Genomic DNA, 19,189 nt, shown 5'->3' on the forward strand with positions numbered 1-19,189 from the left:
CAGATGCCGACATGGCAATACATTACAGAGCAGCTGCAGGTTTTTAAGAAATAAGTGTTCAGTGAATGGCCTTTCTTTTTCTTTTGTGAAATTCTCCTTGGAATTCATCTTGAAACCAAGTGGAAACATTTAGAAGAGGAATGGTGTCAAAAGAACTATTTCTGTTGAGGAGAACTTTTTTGCATTTCCAAACTCTTTGAAGGTAATAGAGCACCACATTTCCTTTGCCTCTCATTTTATACCATGGGGTGCAGCCACACTGGGCATCACGTCCCCATCCCTTGCCCTGGTCCTCACTGGCCATGCAGAGGTGGCCCCTGGGCTTAATTCTTGCTGGCAAACCTGAGTAGGTGATTCCAGATCTCTCCTTTGGGGATGCTTTGAGGAAAAGCATCCTGCAAGTGTTCTAGAAACAAGCTGGAAACATTTCAGCAACTAGTTGCCCTCTGAGAAATACTGCTGTTTCCTTAAAATGCAGAGAAGAGACAAAAAGATGAGAACACAATCCTTTTATTTTTTTTCTTAAATTTGGTTTTAACCCAAATGACCTTCAACTTTCCTCTTGACAAGCCCTTGTTTTGAACCAGGACAAAATTATGCTATTTGGACACCTTCCCCTTGGCTTTCACTCCCTTGCCAGCCCAGAACAAGAACATGCTGGTACTAAATTTTAAAAAAAAAGCACATTAAACTCAGCAGCTCAGATGGATCCATTTGTCAGAGCCATAACTGAGCGAACAGGTTTTTGGCAATTCAATCAAGCTCCATCAGAACCTTCATCTCCAACTCTGCACCAGATAACTGTGCTCAGATCAATCAGTGCTGGGAAAACATTTGCAGACAGATGAGGCTGGAAGGGAAGGAGTGGGAGTTCTGTTAAACCGGGATCTCAATCATTGTTTCCTGGGAATCACATCCTTGTATGGGTGTTGTCCTTCCCTCAGGAGGCAAGGAGAGGTGAGTTCTGCCCCCGTGGGGAGGCTGCAGGTTCTCTACCCCCAGTGAGGAGTCCCAGGCAGCCCCTGCTCCAAGCTGAGCCTACAACCAGCATCCCGATGTCCAGGCTGCATCCTCCTGTCTTGTACAGCTCCATGGGGACTCCTGCCCGTCCCCCGGGCTTTTCATGGCCCCTCACTGCCGACAGGGACAAAACAACACGGTGCTGGGAAGGGAGGAGAAAGACACGTGTTAGGAATCCACCTTTGCGTGAGCTGATGTGCCCCGGGAGCCCCTGTTTGGATTCTTGTGCCAGAGGGGGATAATGAGAGGCTCGGGGTGGGGTCGCTGAGGTTGGGGCTGGAAGGCAGGGGGCTGAGCCACAACCCCTGGGGCAGCATGAAAGCCTCTGTGCCTGCCCCAGCCATTCCTGCCCCAGGCCACAGGCCGGGTGGAAAAATCCCTCCCTGGAGGGAAATGAGGGCAAGTGGGACACACACTTCGTGGCTGTGCACTCATTGTGACACAGTGGTTTGTCTTTCTTTTCCCTTTTCTGTTTCCTTTAAGTTTTTGTTTCTTTTTAGTTTTCTTTTTTCTTTTCCTTTTTCTTTCTCTCTCTTTCTCTTTTCCTTTTTTTCTTTTTCTTCTTTTTCTTCTTTTTCTTTTCTTTTCTTTTCTTCTCTTTTTCCTTTCCTTTTCTTTTCCTTCTTTCTTTTTCTTTTTCTTTTTTCTTTTCTTTTTCTTTTTCTTTTTTTTCTTTTTCTTTTTTCTTTTTCTTTTCTTTTTCTTTTTCTTTTTCCTTTTTTTTCTTTTCTTTTTCTTTTTCTTTTTCTTTTTCTTTTCTCTTTTTCTTTTCTTTTCTGTTTCTTTTCTTTTTTTTTTCCTTTTCTTTTGCTTTCCCTTTTTTTCTTTTCTTTTTCTTTTTTCTTTTTTTCTTTTTCTTTTTCTTTTTCTTTTTCTTTTCTTTTTTCTTTTTTCTTTTTCTTTTCTTTTTCTTTTTCTTCCTTTTTCTTTTTCCTTTCTCTCTTTCTCTTTTTTTTCCTTCTTTTCTTCCTCTTTTTCTGTTTTTCTCTTTTCCTTTTCCTTCAAAACGGGAGGACAAGGCCAAAGAGACACAAACACACAAAAAGCTTCCACATACTTCAGTTAATTGGCAGTGGGAGGGGCCAAAAAAGCCCTGCTTTCCTATTCCATGCAGGCAGAATCCCTGGAGCATGTGATTTTGATTATCAATCCACTGTCCTGAGGCCGTGCCCAGGGCCTGCTGTGAGAGAGGGACCACTTCTGGGGGGCTCAGGGGTTCACTGTTTCCAAGGGCAGACGTGGTGAACCCCAGTTGGGTCCAGCCCCTGTCCTTCCAGACCCCTCCTCACAGGGACTGTGCCAAATGCTCCTTCCAGGAGAGGTCCAAACACCACAGGCAGTGAGGGGGAGGCTGTGTTGCACCTTCTGATGTCCCCAGCATTCAGAGCCTGCACTGTTATTTAAATAAGCCACAGGTCTCAGTTAAAGCCTAAATGCTCCAAACCTAATCCCCAGATGCACAGCAGGGATGTGGGAGGGTCCAGTGGCACTTGAGAGCACCAGTGGGATGTTTTGTCCAGGGTGCTCTGCTCGAGCAGGGACGTGGAAGTGATGAGAAGAGTTAACAGGATCCAGGGCCCTGGAAAAAGCCAGAAAATGGGGTGTAACAGGCTCAGATCCCTCAGCCAAGCCAGGGGGGACTCAGGGTGAGCTCCTAGGTCACTGTGGGCCCAAAGCTTTGAGCCCTGGGAAGTCCTGAGGTGGTGGGATGGGGATGACCATGGCTGAAACCACAGCACCGTGGTGCCAGCCCTGAGTCCACCCTTGGAGGGCAGGGAGGATAAAATCCAGTAGAGCCAGGGTTCATCTTGCTCTTGTGGTGCTGAGATGGCTTTGGCATCTTCAGAAGACTATTAGAAGAAACCTTCCCTGTGAGGGTGGTGAGGTCCTGGCAACAGGTTGCCCAGAGAGCTGTGGCTGCCCCTGGATCCCTGGAAGTATGCCGGCCAGGTTGGATGGGGCTTGGAGCAACCTGGTCTGGTGGAAAGTGTCCCTGCCCATGGCAGTGGGGTTGGAGTTGGATGATCTTTGAGGTCCCTTCCAACCCCAAACCATTCTATGATTCTGTGACCTTATCCAATGCACACAAATATCCTCAGGGCAGGCGACAAAAGGATGGGGCCAAACTTTTCAGTGGTGCCCAGTGACAGGACAAGGGGAACGGGACAAAGCTGCAACGCAGGAAGTTCCCTGGGAAATACGAAGGAAAACTTCACTGTGAGGGTGGCAAAACACTGGAGGGCCTCCCCAGAGAGGCTGTGGAGTCTCCTTCTCTGGAGATATTCAAACCCTGCCTGGACCTGATTCTGCCGGCATGAAAAACCCTTCTGTGCTCCGAGGGATTAAAGGAGGACAAGAGGCAGCCCCAGGAGCATGATCCAGGAGGCAGCTGTGGGGAAGGGCACTCAACACTGGACTGCCCACTTTTCTTCATTAACTGCTGATGCTGAGAGGAATTTGAGCCTTGTTGGCACAAGTTGCTGTAGAAACTTCACATATTTTGATCTAATTAGGTGAGCACAATTCCAACCCTCCCCCTGGCAGGGGGTGTGTTATATAAATCAACTTTCAGGTGTCGTGGGGTACCTGATGTGTCTAATTAGCAATTTGTTTGCCAAAAGTGTGGTTTTAGAATGGAATGCTTGGGTTGGAAGGGGACCTTAAAGATCATCCAGTGCCACCTCCTGCCATGGGCAGGGACATCTTCACAAGACCTGGGTGCTCAGAGCCCCCTCCAACCTGGCCTTGGACACTTCCAGGGATCCAGGAGCAGCCACAGCTTCTCTGGGCAACAATCATCACTTTTGCATGACTAGACTTATAAATCGAAGGTAGGAAACATTTTGCTGCCTTACAAGCAGATTTTTATTGGTAACAATTTTCCTCATATTAGTGAATCTGCACTTTTGTCAGTGCCTTTATATCATAAAACTGTGTCCATTGAAGGGCAAGTTATTTCAACAAAACTCCTCCTCCTGCCTGAAATAAACCTGTGTGGATTCTCTGCAGAAAACTCTCGAAAGTTCTTGTGAAAATTCAATTTAATGTTGGATTAAACTTGAAACTTCCAATGCAGTGAGCAAGGAAGCTGCTCAAACATCCCATACCCTACACTGAGTAGCTGCCTGTAGACCAATGATCCTCTTCAGCTGCAAGAGCTGCTTTGCCTCCTGCCCTGTCTTATCAGCACAAGTGTTCAGAGGAGCCCAAGGACAGAGCTCCCCTGCACATTTCTCACCGTGGTGTTGAGAAATTTTGCTGTGGAAACCACAGCAAACCCAAACCCCAACCAAACAATGGCATCCTGTGAGGGGTGTTTGCAGCCTGACCTTATCTCTGCCTCCCTCGTGCTCGAACAAGCTCGCTCTGTGAAATATTAACTGTCCCTTAGCGAGGCCAAGTCCAAGCAGAAGCCAGAGGATGGTGACAATATAGAGCCACCAGGGATCAGAGCAATACAGAGTGACCAATGCAAACAGAGTTTCAAGCTGCTGGTTTTCTCTTGAAGAAGGATAGCAGCGATGTGGATGGGGGTGCCTGAGTTGGGGGTGAGTCCAGCTTGGAAGGTGGAAATATGGTTTGGTTCAAGTAGAGTTTTAAGTCCTATGAGGAGCTGAGGGAGCTGGAGGGCTCTCCTGGAGAAAGGAGGCTCAGGGGGGACCTTCTGGCTCTGCAACCCCCTGACAGGAAGGGGAGCCGGGTGGGGAATCGGGTTCTGCTCCCAGGGAACAAGGGACAGGAGGAGAGGGAACGGCCTCAAGCTGTGCCAGGGAGGCTCAGGTTGGACATCAGGAGACATTTCTTGCTGGAAAGGGTGGTCAGGTCTTGGAAGGGGCTGCTCAAGGAGGTGGTGGAGTCCCCATCCCTGGAGGTTTGTCCCAGGAAGGCCTGGCCGTTGGCACTCAGTGCTCTGGGCTGGGGGACAAGGTGGGCACTGGGCACAGGGGGGATCCATGGGCTGGGAGAGCTTTTCCAACCTAAATGATCCCGTGATTCTGTCAGTATCCTGCTCCATGAGCCCCACCTCCTCCTCAGCAGCTGAGCAGCATCCATGGTCTCTTTTTTTTTTTCAGATTTGATCTGGCCTCTTTTGATGACTAAGGGAACAGGAAGATTACAGTTAAAGTACATAATTTTCATTGATGTGATCAGGTTAAAGCTATGTGCATTTAGAGCAGGCTTAGAATTATTTAGTTCAATTACAACACTGATTTAGGCCCCTGACTCACTCTTTGAGGCCTGACTTCACGTAGACATATGTGGCTTAAATTTACTGTAAGAACTACAGGCATATATGTACATTACTCTGCTTAAATGCTTTGCTGGCGTAGGGGTGGACTCACACAGCACCACAGTCCTGCATCAGCGGCTTAGAGAAGTAGATTGTGCTTGGGTTTGCTTTTTTTTTTCTTTCCACCCCCAGCATAAAGATATCCCAGAGTTTATTTTCCTCCCTCTCGGCCCCTCCCAGACATGCCATGTGTAATCTCCCAGCTCAGTGTGTGCTTTGCAGAAGTGAGGTCCTGCCAGGGACTGAATGCCCCTCGAGTCTCCCTGGCAGCTGGGCAGGGTGAAAGCCCTGGAGAATCAAACTGCTAAAACTCACAGAGCAAGCTGGGAGCAGGAACTGCGGCTGGAGGGACAGGAAACAGGCTTTAATAGGGAGTGCAATGGATTCTGCCCCTCTGCTGTGCTCTGGTGAGACCCCACCTGCAGTGCTGCCTCCAGCTGTGGGGTCCTCAACACTGGAAGGATGTGGAGATGTAGGGAGTGAGCCCAGGGGAGGCCACGAAGGGATCAGAGGGATGGAGCATCTCTCCTGTGAAAGCAGGTGAGGGAGCTGGGGGTAAAAGAGGCTTCAGGGAGACCTTGAGCCCCTTCAAGTACTAAATGGGTACAAGAGAGCTGGAGAGGGACTTCTCCCAAGGGCCCTGGAGTCGCTAGGACAAGGGGGCCTTAAGCTGAAGTAGGGAAGGGTTAGATTAGATATGAAGGAGAAATTATTCCCTGTGAGGGGTGGGAGCCCTGGAACAGGTGCCCAGAGAAGCTGTGGTGCCCCTGGATCCCTGGAAGTGTGCCAGTGCCAGGTTGGAGGGACTTGGAGCAACCTGGTCTAGTGGAAGGTGTCCTGCCATGGCAGGGGGGTTGGAACGGATGATATTAAGGTCCCTTCCAACCCAAACCATTGTATGATTCTCATTTTAGGGCTGCCCTGATGGCAGCCAGTGAACAATGTGATGTGGGCAGAGTGAAGAGACCCAGCCCTCTGTTGTTTTCACATTTTTTCATGGGAAAACATCCCTTTTCCAGGTAATTTGCTTGCAGAAGCTTTTGTATGACTGGTAGCTGTTGGACTTCGTAGGTCAGACTCTGACAAAGAAAGTTTTAGCAGTTTCCCAAAATTAAAGGAAAGGGTTTTTTAGGAACTTGGAGCACAGAGTCATGCACCCAGAGGGAAGCACAGGCACTTGAGGTGCCTTAGCTAATGCTTCCTCATTAGAGGAAACTAAAGCTACCTGGGCATGTTTTTTTGAGTAATAACAATAATAATAATAAAAGACAACCCCACAAGCTTTTTGGAGCAGTTCTCTCTGCAGCAAACCTGGAAGTGGATCTGCACCTCTCTTCTCACTTGTATTTCTCCTGCAAAGTACAACAAGCAAACAGCATTTTTTGTGTCTCCTTAACTACATGTATCCATCCCTAGCCTTGGAGTGGAGGGGGAGGAGAAAGGGAGCTGCCAGCAGCTCCCACTGATTGATTTGTTTCTTGTTGTGGTTTTTTGTTTGGTTTTTTTGTTTGTTGTTGCTGTTTTGGGGTCTTTGTTTGTTTTTTGTGGGTTTTTTGTTTGTTTGGGGGTTTTTTGTTTGTTTGGGTTTTTTTTTTTTTGTGCTGTGCTGGAACAACTTGTTTCAAAAATGACAACGACAAATCCAAGGGAATATTCCTTGCTAGAAATTCAAGCTCCCCTGAAATGTCAGTGGGTATTTCGATACGAAATGGGCCGTTTTATCCATAACACTTATTTGGGAAGTGGTCTTTTCAGCTCGAGCTTGCAGCCCTTAGAAGAGAAACGTATTTCCCCCGAAGCCATTTGCTGCAATAATTGTTGCAGTGTGTGAAAGTGTCACTGTTGCTGTCACGGGGGACAGTTTGTGTGTGCACAAAGGTGAAAGTGCTGCACCTCCCCACTTCACAGAATCATAGAATCATAGAATCAGCTGGGTTGGAAAGGACCTCCGAGATCATCAGGTCCAACCCTTGATCCAACCCCGCTGTGGTTACCAGACCATGGCACTGATGCCACATCCAGTCTCTTTTCAAAAATCTCCAGGGATGGAGAATCCACCACTTCCCTGGGCAGCCCATTCCAATGGCTGATCACCCTCTCTGGAAAGAAATTCTTTCTAATATCCAACCTAAACCTCCCCTGGCACAACTTGAGACCGAGTCCTCTTGTCTTGCTGATGGTTGCCTGGGAAAAGAGACCAACCCCCACCTGGCTACAACCTCCTGTCAGGGAGTTGTAGAGAGTGAGGAGGTCTCCCCTGAGCCTCCTCTTCTCCAGGCTGAACAGCCCCAGCTCCCTCAGCCTCTCCTCAAGAGGCTTCTTGCTCCAAGTAGTATTGGAAGTGGTCGTGGAAATGGATCGGAGGTCTTTCCCGGACTTGGACCAGCCCTAAAGCAAAGGCTTGACTAATCCCGGGGCTGAGGGCTGTGCCGAGCCCAAACAGCGCAGGGTCAGGGGTTAAGCAAACACAGGGATCCAAGGAGAGGGGGAATGTGTGGAGACCGAGGGGTTTTGTCCCCCCGGGGGCCCGCACGGGGCAGTGTTTGCTCCCCTCCGCGCTTTTAACCGGGTTGTCATTCCTCATCAGGAAAAATCCCGTCGGCCGCTCCGAGGGCGCCTCAGTGCCGGCGTTTTAGCAGAGGGGGGGGATTTCTCTCCCACTGTGCAAATCCAGGCGGGATCGCCGGTAATTGGGAGCGCGGGGCCGAACTTTCCCAGCGCTGGGAAGGGCTGGCGCTGCCCTGACACGCTTCCCAGCTCCGCGCCTCCCAGGCCGCTGCCTTCACCCCCCCCCTCCCATCCCAAATATCCAAAATAAAACCGTGGGCAGCGAACTCCTGACCTTCCCTTCCCCGCCGATGGAGCCGCAGCGGGACCGCCGGTCTGTTACCTACGGGAGAGAGGGAGGGAGGCAGGGAGAGGGAGGGAGGGAGAGAGGGAGGGAGGAGGGAGAGAGGGAAGAGGCAGGCGGGGAGTTCAGGTTACCGCATCGCCGCCTTCCTTCGCTCCTGGCTCGGGAGGCACCGCCGGCGATACACCCCTCGCTCGGGATGGGGCACCGGGGGACACCTCACCGGCTGTAGCCGGCGATCCCGGTGGGAAGAGGAGCCCATCGCCCTCCCGCTGCACGGCCAGAGCCCGGGGGATGCGCTGCAGGAGCCCGAGGTGAGGAGATGCCTCTTCCTTCCCTTAACTCCGGCTCCAGGTAGGACCCGGGACTGGCGATCCCGCTCACCCACGGACGCGCCCCTGGACCAGACTCACCCACTTCGCAAAACACGCCCCGCGCCGCGGATGGGTTGGGAGAGAGATAAGAAGGGGCAGCAGGTGTAACACTGCTTGGAAGATCGGGATCCAAGCCCAGAGTTCCCTATCCAGGGACGTCCCTCTCCCGAGCCGAGCAGTGTGTGCAAAGTTCATCCCCTGGTAAGACGGGCATCGTGATGATTGGCACGAGGGGTAGAACGATTTGATGGTGGGAAGATACGAGTAAGTAAAAATAATCCAGATTTATCGTATGTTTTACATGGGGAAAACGTTTTGGCAGCCCCAGGATCAGTCGGGGCAAGTACAGGGCAAACGTTGTCCTCGCTGTCCTGCTGAGAGCTTGGATAAAATGCTTCAGAGGAGGAAGATCCGTGAGGTATAGGTAAGTAATTAAAAAAGCAGCCACTGGGCCTGATCCTGCCAAGATTGCTGCGTTTGATCAGCACTTTTAAAGCCAAGGAGTCATCGAGAAAGGATTTGCCAGCAGGAGGGACACAGAGTTGGATTTCTGTTCCTTTGCTTTCTGCCTTAGCCCCATTAATCAAATGAGGAGCTGGGCACTGTCCCTCCCAGTCAGCCTTTGGCACAGGGCTGGAGCAGTGAGGGGACCCTGGATGGCTGTCCCAGGCTCTCTCTGCCCTGAGTGAGAGCTCTGTGGTGCCCAGGAACATTTCCCTCCAAAAGTATCGGATTATTTCTTTAACAGACACATAATGCAAAGACTTAATTCAACTGTTAAGTGGACAGTGGAATGTAAAGTTCCAAACACCTAAAAACGATTGGACCAAGAGTCAGCATGAAACAAAAGGGCACAGAAGAGCACTGGGCTCACCTGCTCCATGAAGGTGCTCCCACAGCTTAAATGGGGGAGAAAAAACATCTGAAAGGGAAGATCCTAACAGGTCCTCATCTTACAGCAGGGTTGAGCAGCACTCAAACATTTAAAAGTGACACTGGAATATCTTTATTACTAATTTTCCCCATTTTGAATGGAGTTTTTTTGTACATTCTGCATAGTTAGCACTTCTCTGCAGTGCTCTCTTACTTCTTCATGTATCTTGAGTCTGTTTCCAAGGGAGAAGAGTGAGATTCTCATTCTATCTGAAATACTATTTTCAGGGATTTCTTTTTTCTCTTTCTCATTAAGATGAGACAAACAACATACAGTGCTGCTTGTAAACGAGGGTGCAAGAAATAACTTCTTTTGGGGACACAGACACATGGGTACAATTTTTGAAGAATGGTGCTTCCGTAAACTCAGAATAACTGGACTTTTGGAGTCCTGGCATTGACAGCAAGAGCCTAAAGAAGAAATTTCCTGGTTGCTTTTTTTAATAAAGATGAGAGGGTGGGTGTGAGTGGGATTTTATTCCTGTTCAGCACAATGAACCACACGGGTTTACGCAGGGTCAGGTTGCTCTGATTCATCCTCTTGTGGACAATTGCTTATCTGTGGTGAGATCTGGAGTTAGAGCAAATAGAATCTGGAATATAGCAAGTAGAATAGTAATTGGAGGAAAATTGCTGATTCATGAGGCAATTCTGAAATAAGTTAAATATGCCCATCAGCACCAGCAACAAAAAGAAAATAGGGGTACCATAGAAATAGAGGAAGCATTAGAAGAAGAGGGTCTATTAGCATTGAAGACAAATCCAGAAAGGGGTGTTTGGCTCACATCAGGTGAAGGGAGGACAGAGGCAGGAGGAAAAAGCTTTTAGGCTGAATGTTTGGAAAAAATTACTACTGAGATGAGGAAAGGTCCTTCTGGGAGAACAAGGAGGGAGTGCCCCAGGGGTGCTGCTGTTTTCTCTGCCCTGTGAGGGAGGATGCCCTTTGCTGGCTGCCTGCCAGTTGGGTTTGGATCACCTGTGGAAGTGGATTAAGTTAAAACTGTCTAAATATGCTCCCAAAAGGACAGAAAGCACCTGCACTGGGGCTGGACTTCAGTGATTGTCCTGTACAGTGTCTCCACAGACAGAGTTTGAACTCTGCGACATCTTTCTCCATCCTGGAGAAAAGGGTTCTGACCTTATTAACTACCACCCAAATTGACATTTGGGTGGGTGTTTTAGGCCAGGATTCATCCAGAGAATTTTTCAGGCAGCTCGGGAAAGCCAAATGATGTTTTAAAATAGAATAAGCTTTCCTGACTTGGCTAAAGTCCCTGGAAATACATTTCTTTTTTACTCTCAGATGCAGCACTTCTTTCCTGTGACTTACCAGAGAAGACACACCTCCTGCCAAACTTTCTTTCGCTGGTTTTGAGGGCAAAATTGCATTTTGGTCTGAGGATGCTTTCGGCTTTTTCCGAAAACAAATGTTACGAGCCAGTGGTCATGGTTTGGGTGGATGAGTTCAGGTGCATTAGGCCGACCTAATGATGATTTTTTTTTTTAATAGAGCAGGAAGATGCATCCTCGGTTCAAAAGATCCCTGTGCCACCAAACCTTCCCTCTTGCCATGATCTTATTCTCCTTTAGGCATCAGCCATCTGGGTTGTCTCAGAGCAGAACCCAGAGGCCACGTGGCATTTGCATCCATTTGGGAATGGAAATCTCCACACCTGAGGTGACACTTTGGTGTCTGAAACTGATGAGACCTGCAGATATTATTCTTTCCTGTGAGAATCAAGATGCACCTCGTTAATGGGTGTTGCTCAGCCTGCAGAGCTGCTCCTGTGCCTGGGCTCTGGGAGGGCTGCCCTGCTTGAGGTTGTGTTTATACAGCGTGCTGGGGCTGTGGTTAACCACCGCCACACCACCATCTGTGGCACAGAAAACTGATTCACAGAGAGGAAAATAGGGTGAATTTGCCTTTTGAGGGTGGTAAGGTTAAGGAGTTACAGCAGGTCAGTGGCTCCTCTGAAAACTGTCTCATGATGGAAAGGGCTGGAGAGTGAAACTTCCAGGGACTCTTACCGGTTTACTGAATTTTAAACCATTTATATTTATAATGTCTCTTTTTTTTGCGACCATGTTTTTTCTTTGATTGCTGCAAAAAAATGTTTTTTCCTTCTTATCGTAACTGTACCAGTGTTCAGGCTGCATTGCCCATCTGCTAAGAATACAGTGGTATGCACATATCTGTAATATATCTCATAATTTATATATGCATGCATTTCACTCCCGGATTAATATTCTCTAGAATTTAACATATCACTGTATTATTTTTTCTCTGGAAATTCAAAAACTTGACTCGTTTCTACTCTTTCAAAACTTCACTAGTTTTTCACTCTTCATCTTTTTTCTTTTATTATCTTTTATTCTTGCCTTATTAAAACCCCAAAAAGGTAAATAAAACCAGGCCAATGTTTTACAGAGAAGATTTCAATCTGCTGTTGGAGTCACAGGGTCAATCAGCTAAATGGGTATTAGTAACATATGACAGAACATAAGCCAGGCAACGTAGTAGGAATTTGAAAATCCATAACAGTAATTCTCTTTTCTATTTGTTGTCTAATTGATGCTCTAGGTTTGGAGATGGGACTCCTGCTCTGGGTCTGTGACACTCCCTGGCCATAAAACATTGTGGCCCTTCTGGAGAGCCAAGGGTTTATTTTAGCATGAAAAGCCCCTCTACTCCACACCACACCACCAAGCCAACCTGGGGAAAACTGGAAAGCTAACCCTCACTGCAGCAGCACTGCAAAAATAAAATGACAAAAAACCCTAAAAATAATACAAGACCACAAAAAAAAAAAAGGAAAAAAAAGGGAGAAAAAAAGAAAGGGGAAAAAATCAGCCATGGAAAGGATTTTGTCTGTAATACATGTTCATTCAACTCAGTGCTTAGTAGTGATGAAGCAGAGGAACAATGATCTATGCTCTGTATTGCTGAGGTGGGCTGACAAGGAGAAGTTGTGGTAGAGAGTCATCGAGGGGAAAAGGTTTTCCATAGTCGACGTAAGGGCAGCATGTAAATTTCTTCCCTTGTCCTGTACCCTTTTTTGGGTTTCACCCTCCTTTCCTGCCAGACCTCGACAATTGGGCGAAGGACACCGTTAATACACTTTGCTGTAAAACCTCCCTCTGAAAAGCAGCATTTTCCCATAAAATGTGTGGCCCACGCCACTGCTGACCCACTGCCTTGCCAGAGGCAACCGTCTTCGAGAGCTCCAAGCTGGCCCCTGGCTCCTCTGAACATTTCATGTAGGAAAAGAAGAAATGTTTCCCACTGCACTGACTTTTTCTTATTATCTGGTGTGCTTAATCCCTCCTTGTGTCCTGCTGAGCTTATGAGAAAGCAATTTAGGGCGCTTTATTCCAAGGAAAATCTGAGTTAGTTAAGCTATTACTAGTACTTACACCAGCCAGGCACATGTTACTTCGAGGATTGGGAAAGGAAAATGAGAATAAAACGCTGACTTTAACTGCCTGCAGTATTCAGGGTTGTAAGTCCAGTTTAGGCCTTCAGTTGTCGCCTACTCCTTTTGGTTCCTTGTCACAGCTGCTTGAGCCTCTTTACAAGTGGGGATCTTTTGCCAGATGCTCCCCAAAGCACTTTGTGGTTTGGGTTGTTCCCTGATGTGATGCAACTTCAATGCCAAAGACACCACCAACTGCCACTTGGACTCAGTGCAAACTGGAGCTTTGCCCCCAGAAGTAAAACTGCATTTCTTTAAATTGATATTTTAAACGTTTCCCCTGGGGGACTCTAGACCTACTTACCTCCCTCTGCCTCAGGCCAGATAGCTTTTCCTGCACTATGTGACAGACAGTCTTGATCTCTCGGTGCCGTTCAGATAATTACACTCATTAACAGGCCTGAAGGAGGTGTCAGATTAATTTTGGAGGAATAACTAGGCTTTGTCACAGGATTTACCACGGCCTTATCACTGTGAAACATGAAGGAGTTCCATGAGGGTCAGTGGTGTGAGCAGAGAGACCCCAGAGCCGACCCGCTCAACTTGGCAGAACTCAGGAGGAAGTTTGTGCCACTCATGGAAGTGGGAACTTCCAAAGTAGAGAGGGCTGTGGTTTCACTGATTTGGGTCACAGACCTTGACTACCTTCTTCATAGAACCACAAGAATGGTTTGGGTTGGAAGGGACTAAGATCCTCAGTGCCACCCCCTGCCATGGGCAGGGACACTTCCAACTAGCCAGGTTGCTCCATTCCCATCCAACCTGGCCTTGGACACTTCCAGGGATCCAGAGGCAACCACAGCTTCTCTGGTCAACCTGTGCCAGGGCCTCACCACCCTCACAGATAAGAATTTCCTCTTCACATCTGGTGTGTTTTGAGGTGCAAAATTCACTTCCCAAAGCCGAGTTTGACCCTCGCTGTGGCTGGAGGTAGGAAAAGCATGGGAATGCTGGGGATTCCGAGGGACTGATGGAATACCCTGGGCTGGCTCAGCTGCACACAGAAAAGCTTTGTTACCTGCCCAGAATTGTGCTCTGGCCTGGCTTTGGGGAGCAGGGGCTGAGAGGAAAAGAAAGTGTCAGACCTGGTTTATATTTGTCACATCCAATGGTGAAAGGTTTTGTGCCTTTAGTGCAGCAGGTTTTGTTCAACATAAAAAATCTGATGCCTAACTTATGAAGAATAATTTTTGACAAACCTGTAGCCCCACGCTTTTAAATTGTTTTCTGGGGACCTTTTATTATTCTACTATTCAATCAGAAAGATGCTAGAATGTCAACCCCAGCTCCAGAATCCTTTGGTTATTCAGATGAGATAAGCCTTGTCTGTATACAGGTCAGAATGTACTTACATGTGTTCTCTATCAAATCTCATAGTCCCTTTTAAAGTTCATAGATGAGCATTAATAAGGTCACTGAAATGAAAACATTAACGAACAGAGAGCATTTTCCTACTTTTTCAGTACCTGGAGAAAAAAAAATAAATAGAGATTAAGAAAACTTAAGAAAAATATATTTAAAAGGAGGCAGGAACAGTGGCAGTTTAATCCAGTAGGATCTCACTTGTCCAAGTTGCTTTGTAGGAATTCAGTGGTTTTATTCTCAGAGTTTTGTAATAGCTCCTCTTACATTTTTAGCTCTATTGTATGAAACTGTTGCATAAACTAATTTTACAAGACTGTTACTTCCTCAAAGCTTTTTAAAACATGTTGTAAGAGAAAAGCAAAAATGCAATCCTGGTGCAGACAAAAGAGAGAGGAGGAGGATGGAAAGATGAGATGAAGGAGGAGGGAAGTTCCCAGAAACAAATGACAGGATGAGAGAAAAATAGCATCAAGTGAGCCAGGGGAGTTAAGGTTGAATATCAGCAAAACTTTCTTCACCTAAAAGGTGTCCAGTCCTGGCACAGCTGCCCAAGGGCAGTGGTGGAGTCCCATCCCTGGAGGGATTTAACAGACATGTAGATGTGGCACTGGGGACATGGGTTAGTGGTGGCCTTGGCAGTGCTGGGGAAACAGTTGGATTGTTGATCTTGGAGGTTTTTCCCAACCTTAAGGATTCTGTGGTGATTCTCTAAACCCGCTCTCCTTCAGCTTGAGGCCACTGCCCCTTATCCTATCACTCCATGTGCTGTCCAGAATCCCTCTCCAGCTTTCTTGGAATGCTTTAGGTACTGGAAGGGGCTCTAAGGTGCCACAGACCATTTTTTTCCTCAGACTGAACAACCCCAGCCTGTCTCTGCAGCAGAGATGCTCCATCCTCTGAGAATTTCCGTGGCCTCCTCTGACTCGCTCCAACAGATCCATGTCCTTCTTGCACTGGAGGCCTCAGAGCTGGATGAAACAAAATTGGGGTGTCGTGAGAGCAGAGCCTTTTTTTCATGTGTTCATTTCAGGTGTGTGCCAGAGGAGCTCTGGGCTGCAGACTCTGGTGGCCCCCATTGTTTGCACCCCAAGGTTCCATGCAAATCACGTTTGGATCTGCACAGAGCCATGGAACACCCCACCAGTTCAGTTTTAGCAAAGTCTCTAGGACACGAAACAGGCATTTTTTTGGCAGCCCTTCGTAAAATATTTTGCGGTTGGAACAAATGGGAGATGTAAAAAGCTTTGAGATAATTAAAATATGTGATTTCTGGCTCACACAGAGAGAAAAAATCAAGTATAACATCTTGCTAAAGGACTTCCTATAAACCAGAAATATTTTGTTTTGATGCAAAACGACTGGATGTTGTTCAAAATGACCTCTAGAACAGAGATTGGTTCAAATTCGGTTGGGAAGCTGCTTTGCAAGGAGAGGAACAGGCTCCCTGAATCCATAACATTTCAACCTGAACTCACTTGCTCCTCAGCAGAGATTTAAGCAAAATGCTTATGGATAGGCAGAAGGAGGGCACTGATGTGATTTGGGGGAGTCTACACAGAACATTCTGGTCAGAAGGCAGAGATCAAATTTCCATGAAATCTACAGCTCTAGGGATTGTGAACTTGTGTTTTTAGATGGGAAGACAGTACAATTCTTTAAGAAGGGGGAAGGTGGAAATTGCCCCATCCTACTGCTCTGAAATAGTGGTTGGTGGGCCTGTGGGTTACTGGGATGAGTAACTGATGCATTAAACTCTTCTCACCAGGTTAATTTATGGAGATGTGCAATATTTTTGTCACCGTGACCGTTTTGGGTTTACTTTGACAATTTTTCTCTCTCTGAAAATTTAGGTTTGTAACCTGATGTGCAGTACATTAATCTGTTTACAAGGATAAATGAGTGAACATTGTTATTGTTTGGATCTCTTTCATGTAAAAAGGAGAAGGGGACAGAACATCCCCCTTCTCACCTCAGCATGCCCTAGTGAGTCACTTAAACTCTGCACAAGCTGAACCATCCAAACAGTGTGACCCATGCTCTGGTTTTTTTTCCTTTTCTTTTTCTGAGCAGCTGACCCAGCTTCAAAGATGTGACTCATGGCACCTCCAGCACAAAGATCAGGAGCAGTTTCTGGGTTGATGCAAGAGCCCCACAGGACACGAGGAAGATGAGGAGGGGAGGAACCTGGCTGGGTCTGCCCCTGGGACACCTGCTGGCTCTGGGACACAGGCACAAATGGAGAACCATGGTATTTAAAAAAACCTCTTGTTGTTATTCTCTGTCACTGACATGGACACATATCTGCTGCTTCTCCACTTGGGCTCGGTGGGTCTAAATCATGGTTTGTGAGACGCCGAAAATGGGGAGGAGGTTTGAAGCATCAGCCAAAGTAACCTGGCTTGTGTGGATTTCTGAGGATACAGTGGCTTAGGGGGAAGACCAAAGTAAACAGGAGTGTGAATTTGATGGCCAGCAGAACATCTTGTGGGGATGGCATGAGGAGAAATGAGTGTGGGTGACTGCCCCGAAACAGGCAGCTTCCAATTAGAGATGCCCTGGCTCTGAATCCCTGTGCAGGGGGTTTGGTGCACAGCACTGAAAGGAGGTAGTTATTACTGAAAGGAACCAGATATTATTTTTATTAATGTGCTGTTCCTTCCTGCTTCTTTCAGATGGATTTCAGAAAGTTCAGGCTGTTTTTTTGCCTCCTCGGGCTCAGCTGTGGCAGCTTCTGGTTTTTTTACAACTGGACCGAGTTCTGCGTGTTCTGTGAGAACAGCCAAGGTTACCTGTTCCCCACAGAGCCTTTCAGGAGGATAGAAGGAAACTTCTCCCAGCCCAGACGTAGACTGCCACAAGAACCTCCTTTCCCGTCTGCTTGTGGCATCCTCGTGCCAGCACCGGGATGCCAGGATGGCCATCAGGCAGACCTGGGGCAAGGAGAGGACGGTCGCCGGGAAGCGCCTGGTGACGTATTTCCTCCTGGGAAGCACTGTGGATCCCAGCCAGCAGGCTGACATCGCTGCTGAGGGCCAAAAGTACGGAGACATCATCCAAAAGAACTTCACAGACACTTACTACAACCTGACTCTGAAGACCATGATGGGAATGGAGTGGTGGGTTCACAGGTTTTGTCCCCAGTCCAGCTTCGTGATGAAAACGACACAGACGTGTTGTCAACGTTTTTTACCTCACTGAGCTGCTTCTAAGGAAGGAGAAGGCCACTGGGTTCTCACAGGCTTTTTAAAACTGCATGAGTACCCCATAAGGAGAAGAGGGAGCAAGTGGTATGTGAGTAGGGAAGAGTATCCGGGAAAGACCTACCCACCCTTCTGTTCTGGGACTGGATACGTTTTATCCAGTGACGTTGCCAGTCAGATCTATCATGTTTCTGAGAGCGTTTCGTTCATTAAGCTGGAGGATGTGTTCATAGGACTGTGCCTTGCCAAATTAAAAATTAGGCTGGAGGAGCTCCACTCAGAGCAGACGTTTTTTCCAGAAAGGATCAGGTTCTCCGTTTCCCGCTTTAAGAAAATCGTGATGTGCCACGAAGTGGAACCACCCGAGCAGCTGAGCTACTGGAACCACTTGGTGACAGAAAACCATGGAGAGGTGCTCTAGCACCTTCCCTGCTGGAATTAACACACTGAAATGCTCTGCTTTTACAGGGCTGCTCTTGACCCCAGCAAAACTCCCAATTAACTCCAGGTCCAGGACGTTAGAGACTTTTTAAATGGCTATTTTAATCGTAGAATTATTAAGGTTGGAAGAGACCTCCAAGATCATCAAATCCCCCCTTGGACCTTATCAACTAAACCATTGTGCTGAGTGCCATATCCAGTCATTCCTTGAACACCTCCAGGGATGGGGACTCCACCACGTCCCTGGGCAGCCCCTTCCAAGGCCTGACCAGCAGGAAATTCTCAATTTCTGCCCAAGAACATGCAAATCCCTTTCTCTCCCCTTCACTCCATTGCATCCCTTCTCTACACAATTGTTATTATTTTCTGGGAGATCCAGGCCTGCAGCCCTGCCCTCCAAATCCTGCTGCTGAAGGACTGGGAACGTTCCTGCAGTGCTAAACTGAAGTCAAAGCACTTTTTGTTCAGAGACTAAAATTTGCACCATCCTCCTGGTGGCCCCTGATAGATTCCTGCACCCATCTGTGCAGGCATTTAAGGGATGGTATTTGGAGCTGTCAGGATGCTCCTCTCCTGGCAGAGGGAACCGCAGCCCTGCCCTTGCAGCGGGCTCTGTGGGGGCAGAGCTGCATCCTGGCACGGATCCCTCATTCAGTCTCCACACAGGTTTTTTTTGCAGAGATGGAAGCATTTTCCCATGCAATGCTCTTGGGACAACCTTGGGGACTGCAGGTCACCTGGTGAACGTGTAAAGCTGCTTCATCTGTTCCCTTGGATGTGTCTCCTGCTGAAAATACCTGTGGCGGAGCCAGTGGAGGGTGTCCTGCTCTTTTGATTAAAATAGACCCCAGAGACATCTTTTATAATTGTGGCTCACTTTGATTGCCTGAAAGCTCCTGTAAATGGTTTCCCAAGGCTAAACTAGAGTCACTTAGGGTGATTTAGACATTTTTTTTTGCTGTGAGAAACTAGGTGCGTGAGAGAGAAGACGGGAGGATTTTTGTCTTTTAAACAAGACCCAGTGGGATAATGTGCTCAAGTGATCCCTCAGGCTGGGAGCCCTGTTTCTCCTTTCATTCCCAAGCAAAGATCATGAAATATCTGGGATGTTTGTAGATTCCAGAGGCAAAGAATTGAGTCTTTACAGTAGAAGATGCGAAAAATACTTTTTGACCATGAGGAGGGAGAAAGGAGTTCCTAAATCCTGCCTTATGCTCCTCTTTTGATTTTCTTTCTCACAC

At 47.6% G+C, this 19,189-nt stretch overlaps 1 protein-coding gene and 1 long non-coding RNA gene across 2 annotated transcripts; one reads left to right on the plus strand and one right to left on the minus strand.

Annotated features, from left to right (window-relative positions):
- Window positions 1–492: 492 nt before the first annotated feature.
- LOC116782110 lies at window positions 493–8,577 on the minus strand. Its single transcript, XR_004355123.1, has 2 exons — window positions 8,297–8,577; window positions 493–1,162 (listed from the first exon to the last, which is right to left on the minus strand). It is a non-coding gene; the product is annotated as an uncharacterized LOC116782110 (long non-coding RNA).
- Window positions 8,311–18,206, plus strand: B3GALT5 (beta-1,3-galactosyltransferase 5). The gene is given in 6 exon segments (XM_032678215.1): window positions 8,311–8,476; window positions 16,378–16,555; window positions 16,980–17,143; window positions 17,145–17,477; window positions 17,479–17,537; window positions 17,540–18,206. Coding segments are annotated over 5 exon segments (1,026 nt in total). The 5' UTR covers window positions 8,311–8,476; window positions 16,378–16,474; the 3' UTR covers window positions 17,929–18,206.
- Window positions 18,207–19,189: the final 983 nt, after the last annotated feature.

This window comes from Chiroxiphia lanceolata, chromosome 2 (assembly GCF_009829145.1).
Source record: "Chiroxiphia lanceolata isolate bChiLan1 chromosome 2, bChiLan1.pri, whole genome shotgun sequence".
Lineage (NCBI taxonomy): Eukaryota > Metazoa > Chordata > Aves > Passeriformes > Pipridae > Chiroxiphia > Chiroxiphia lanceolata.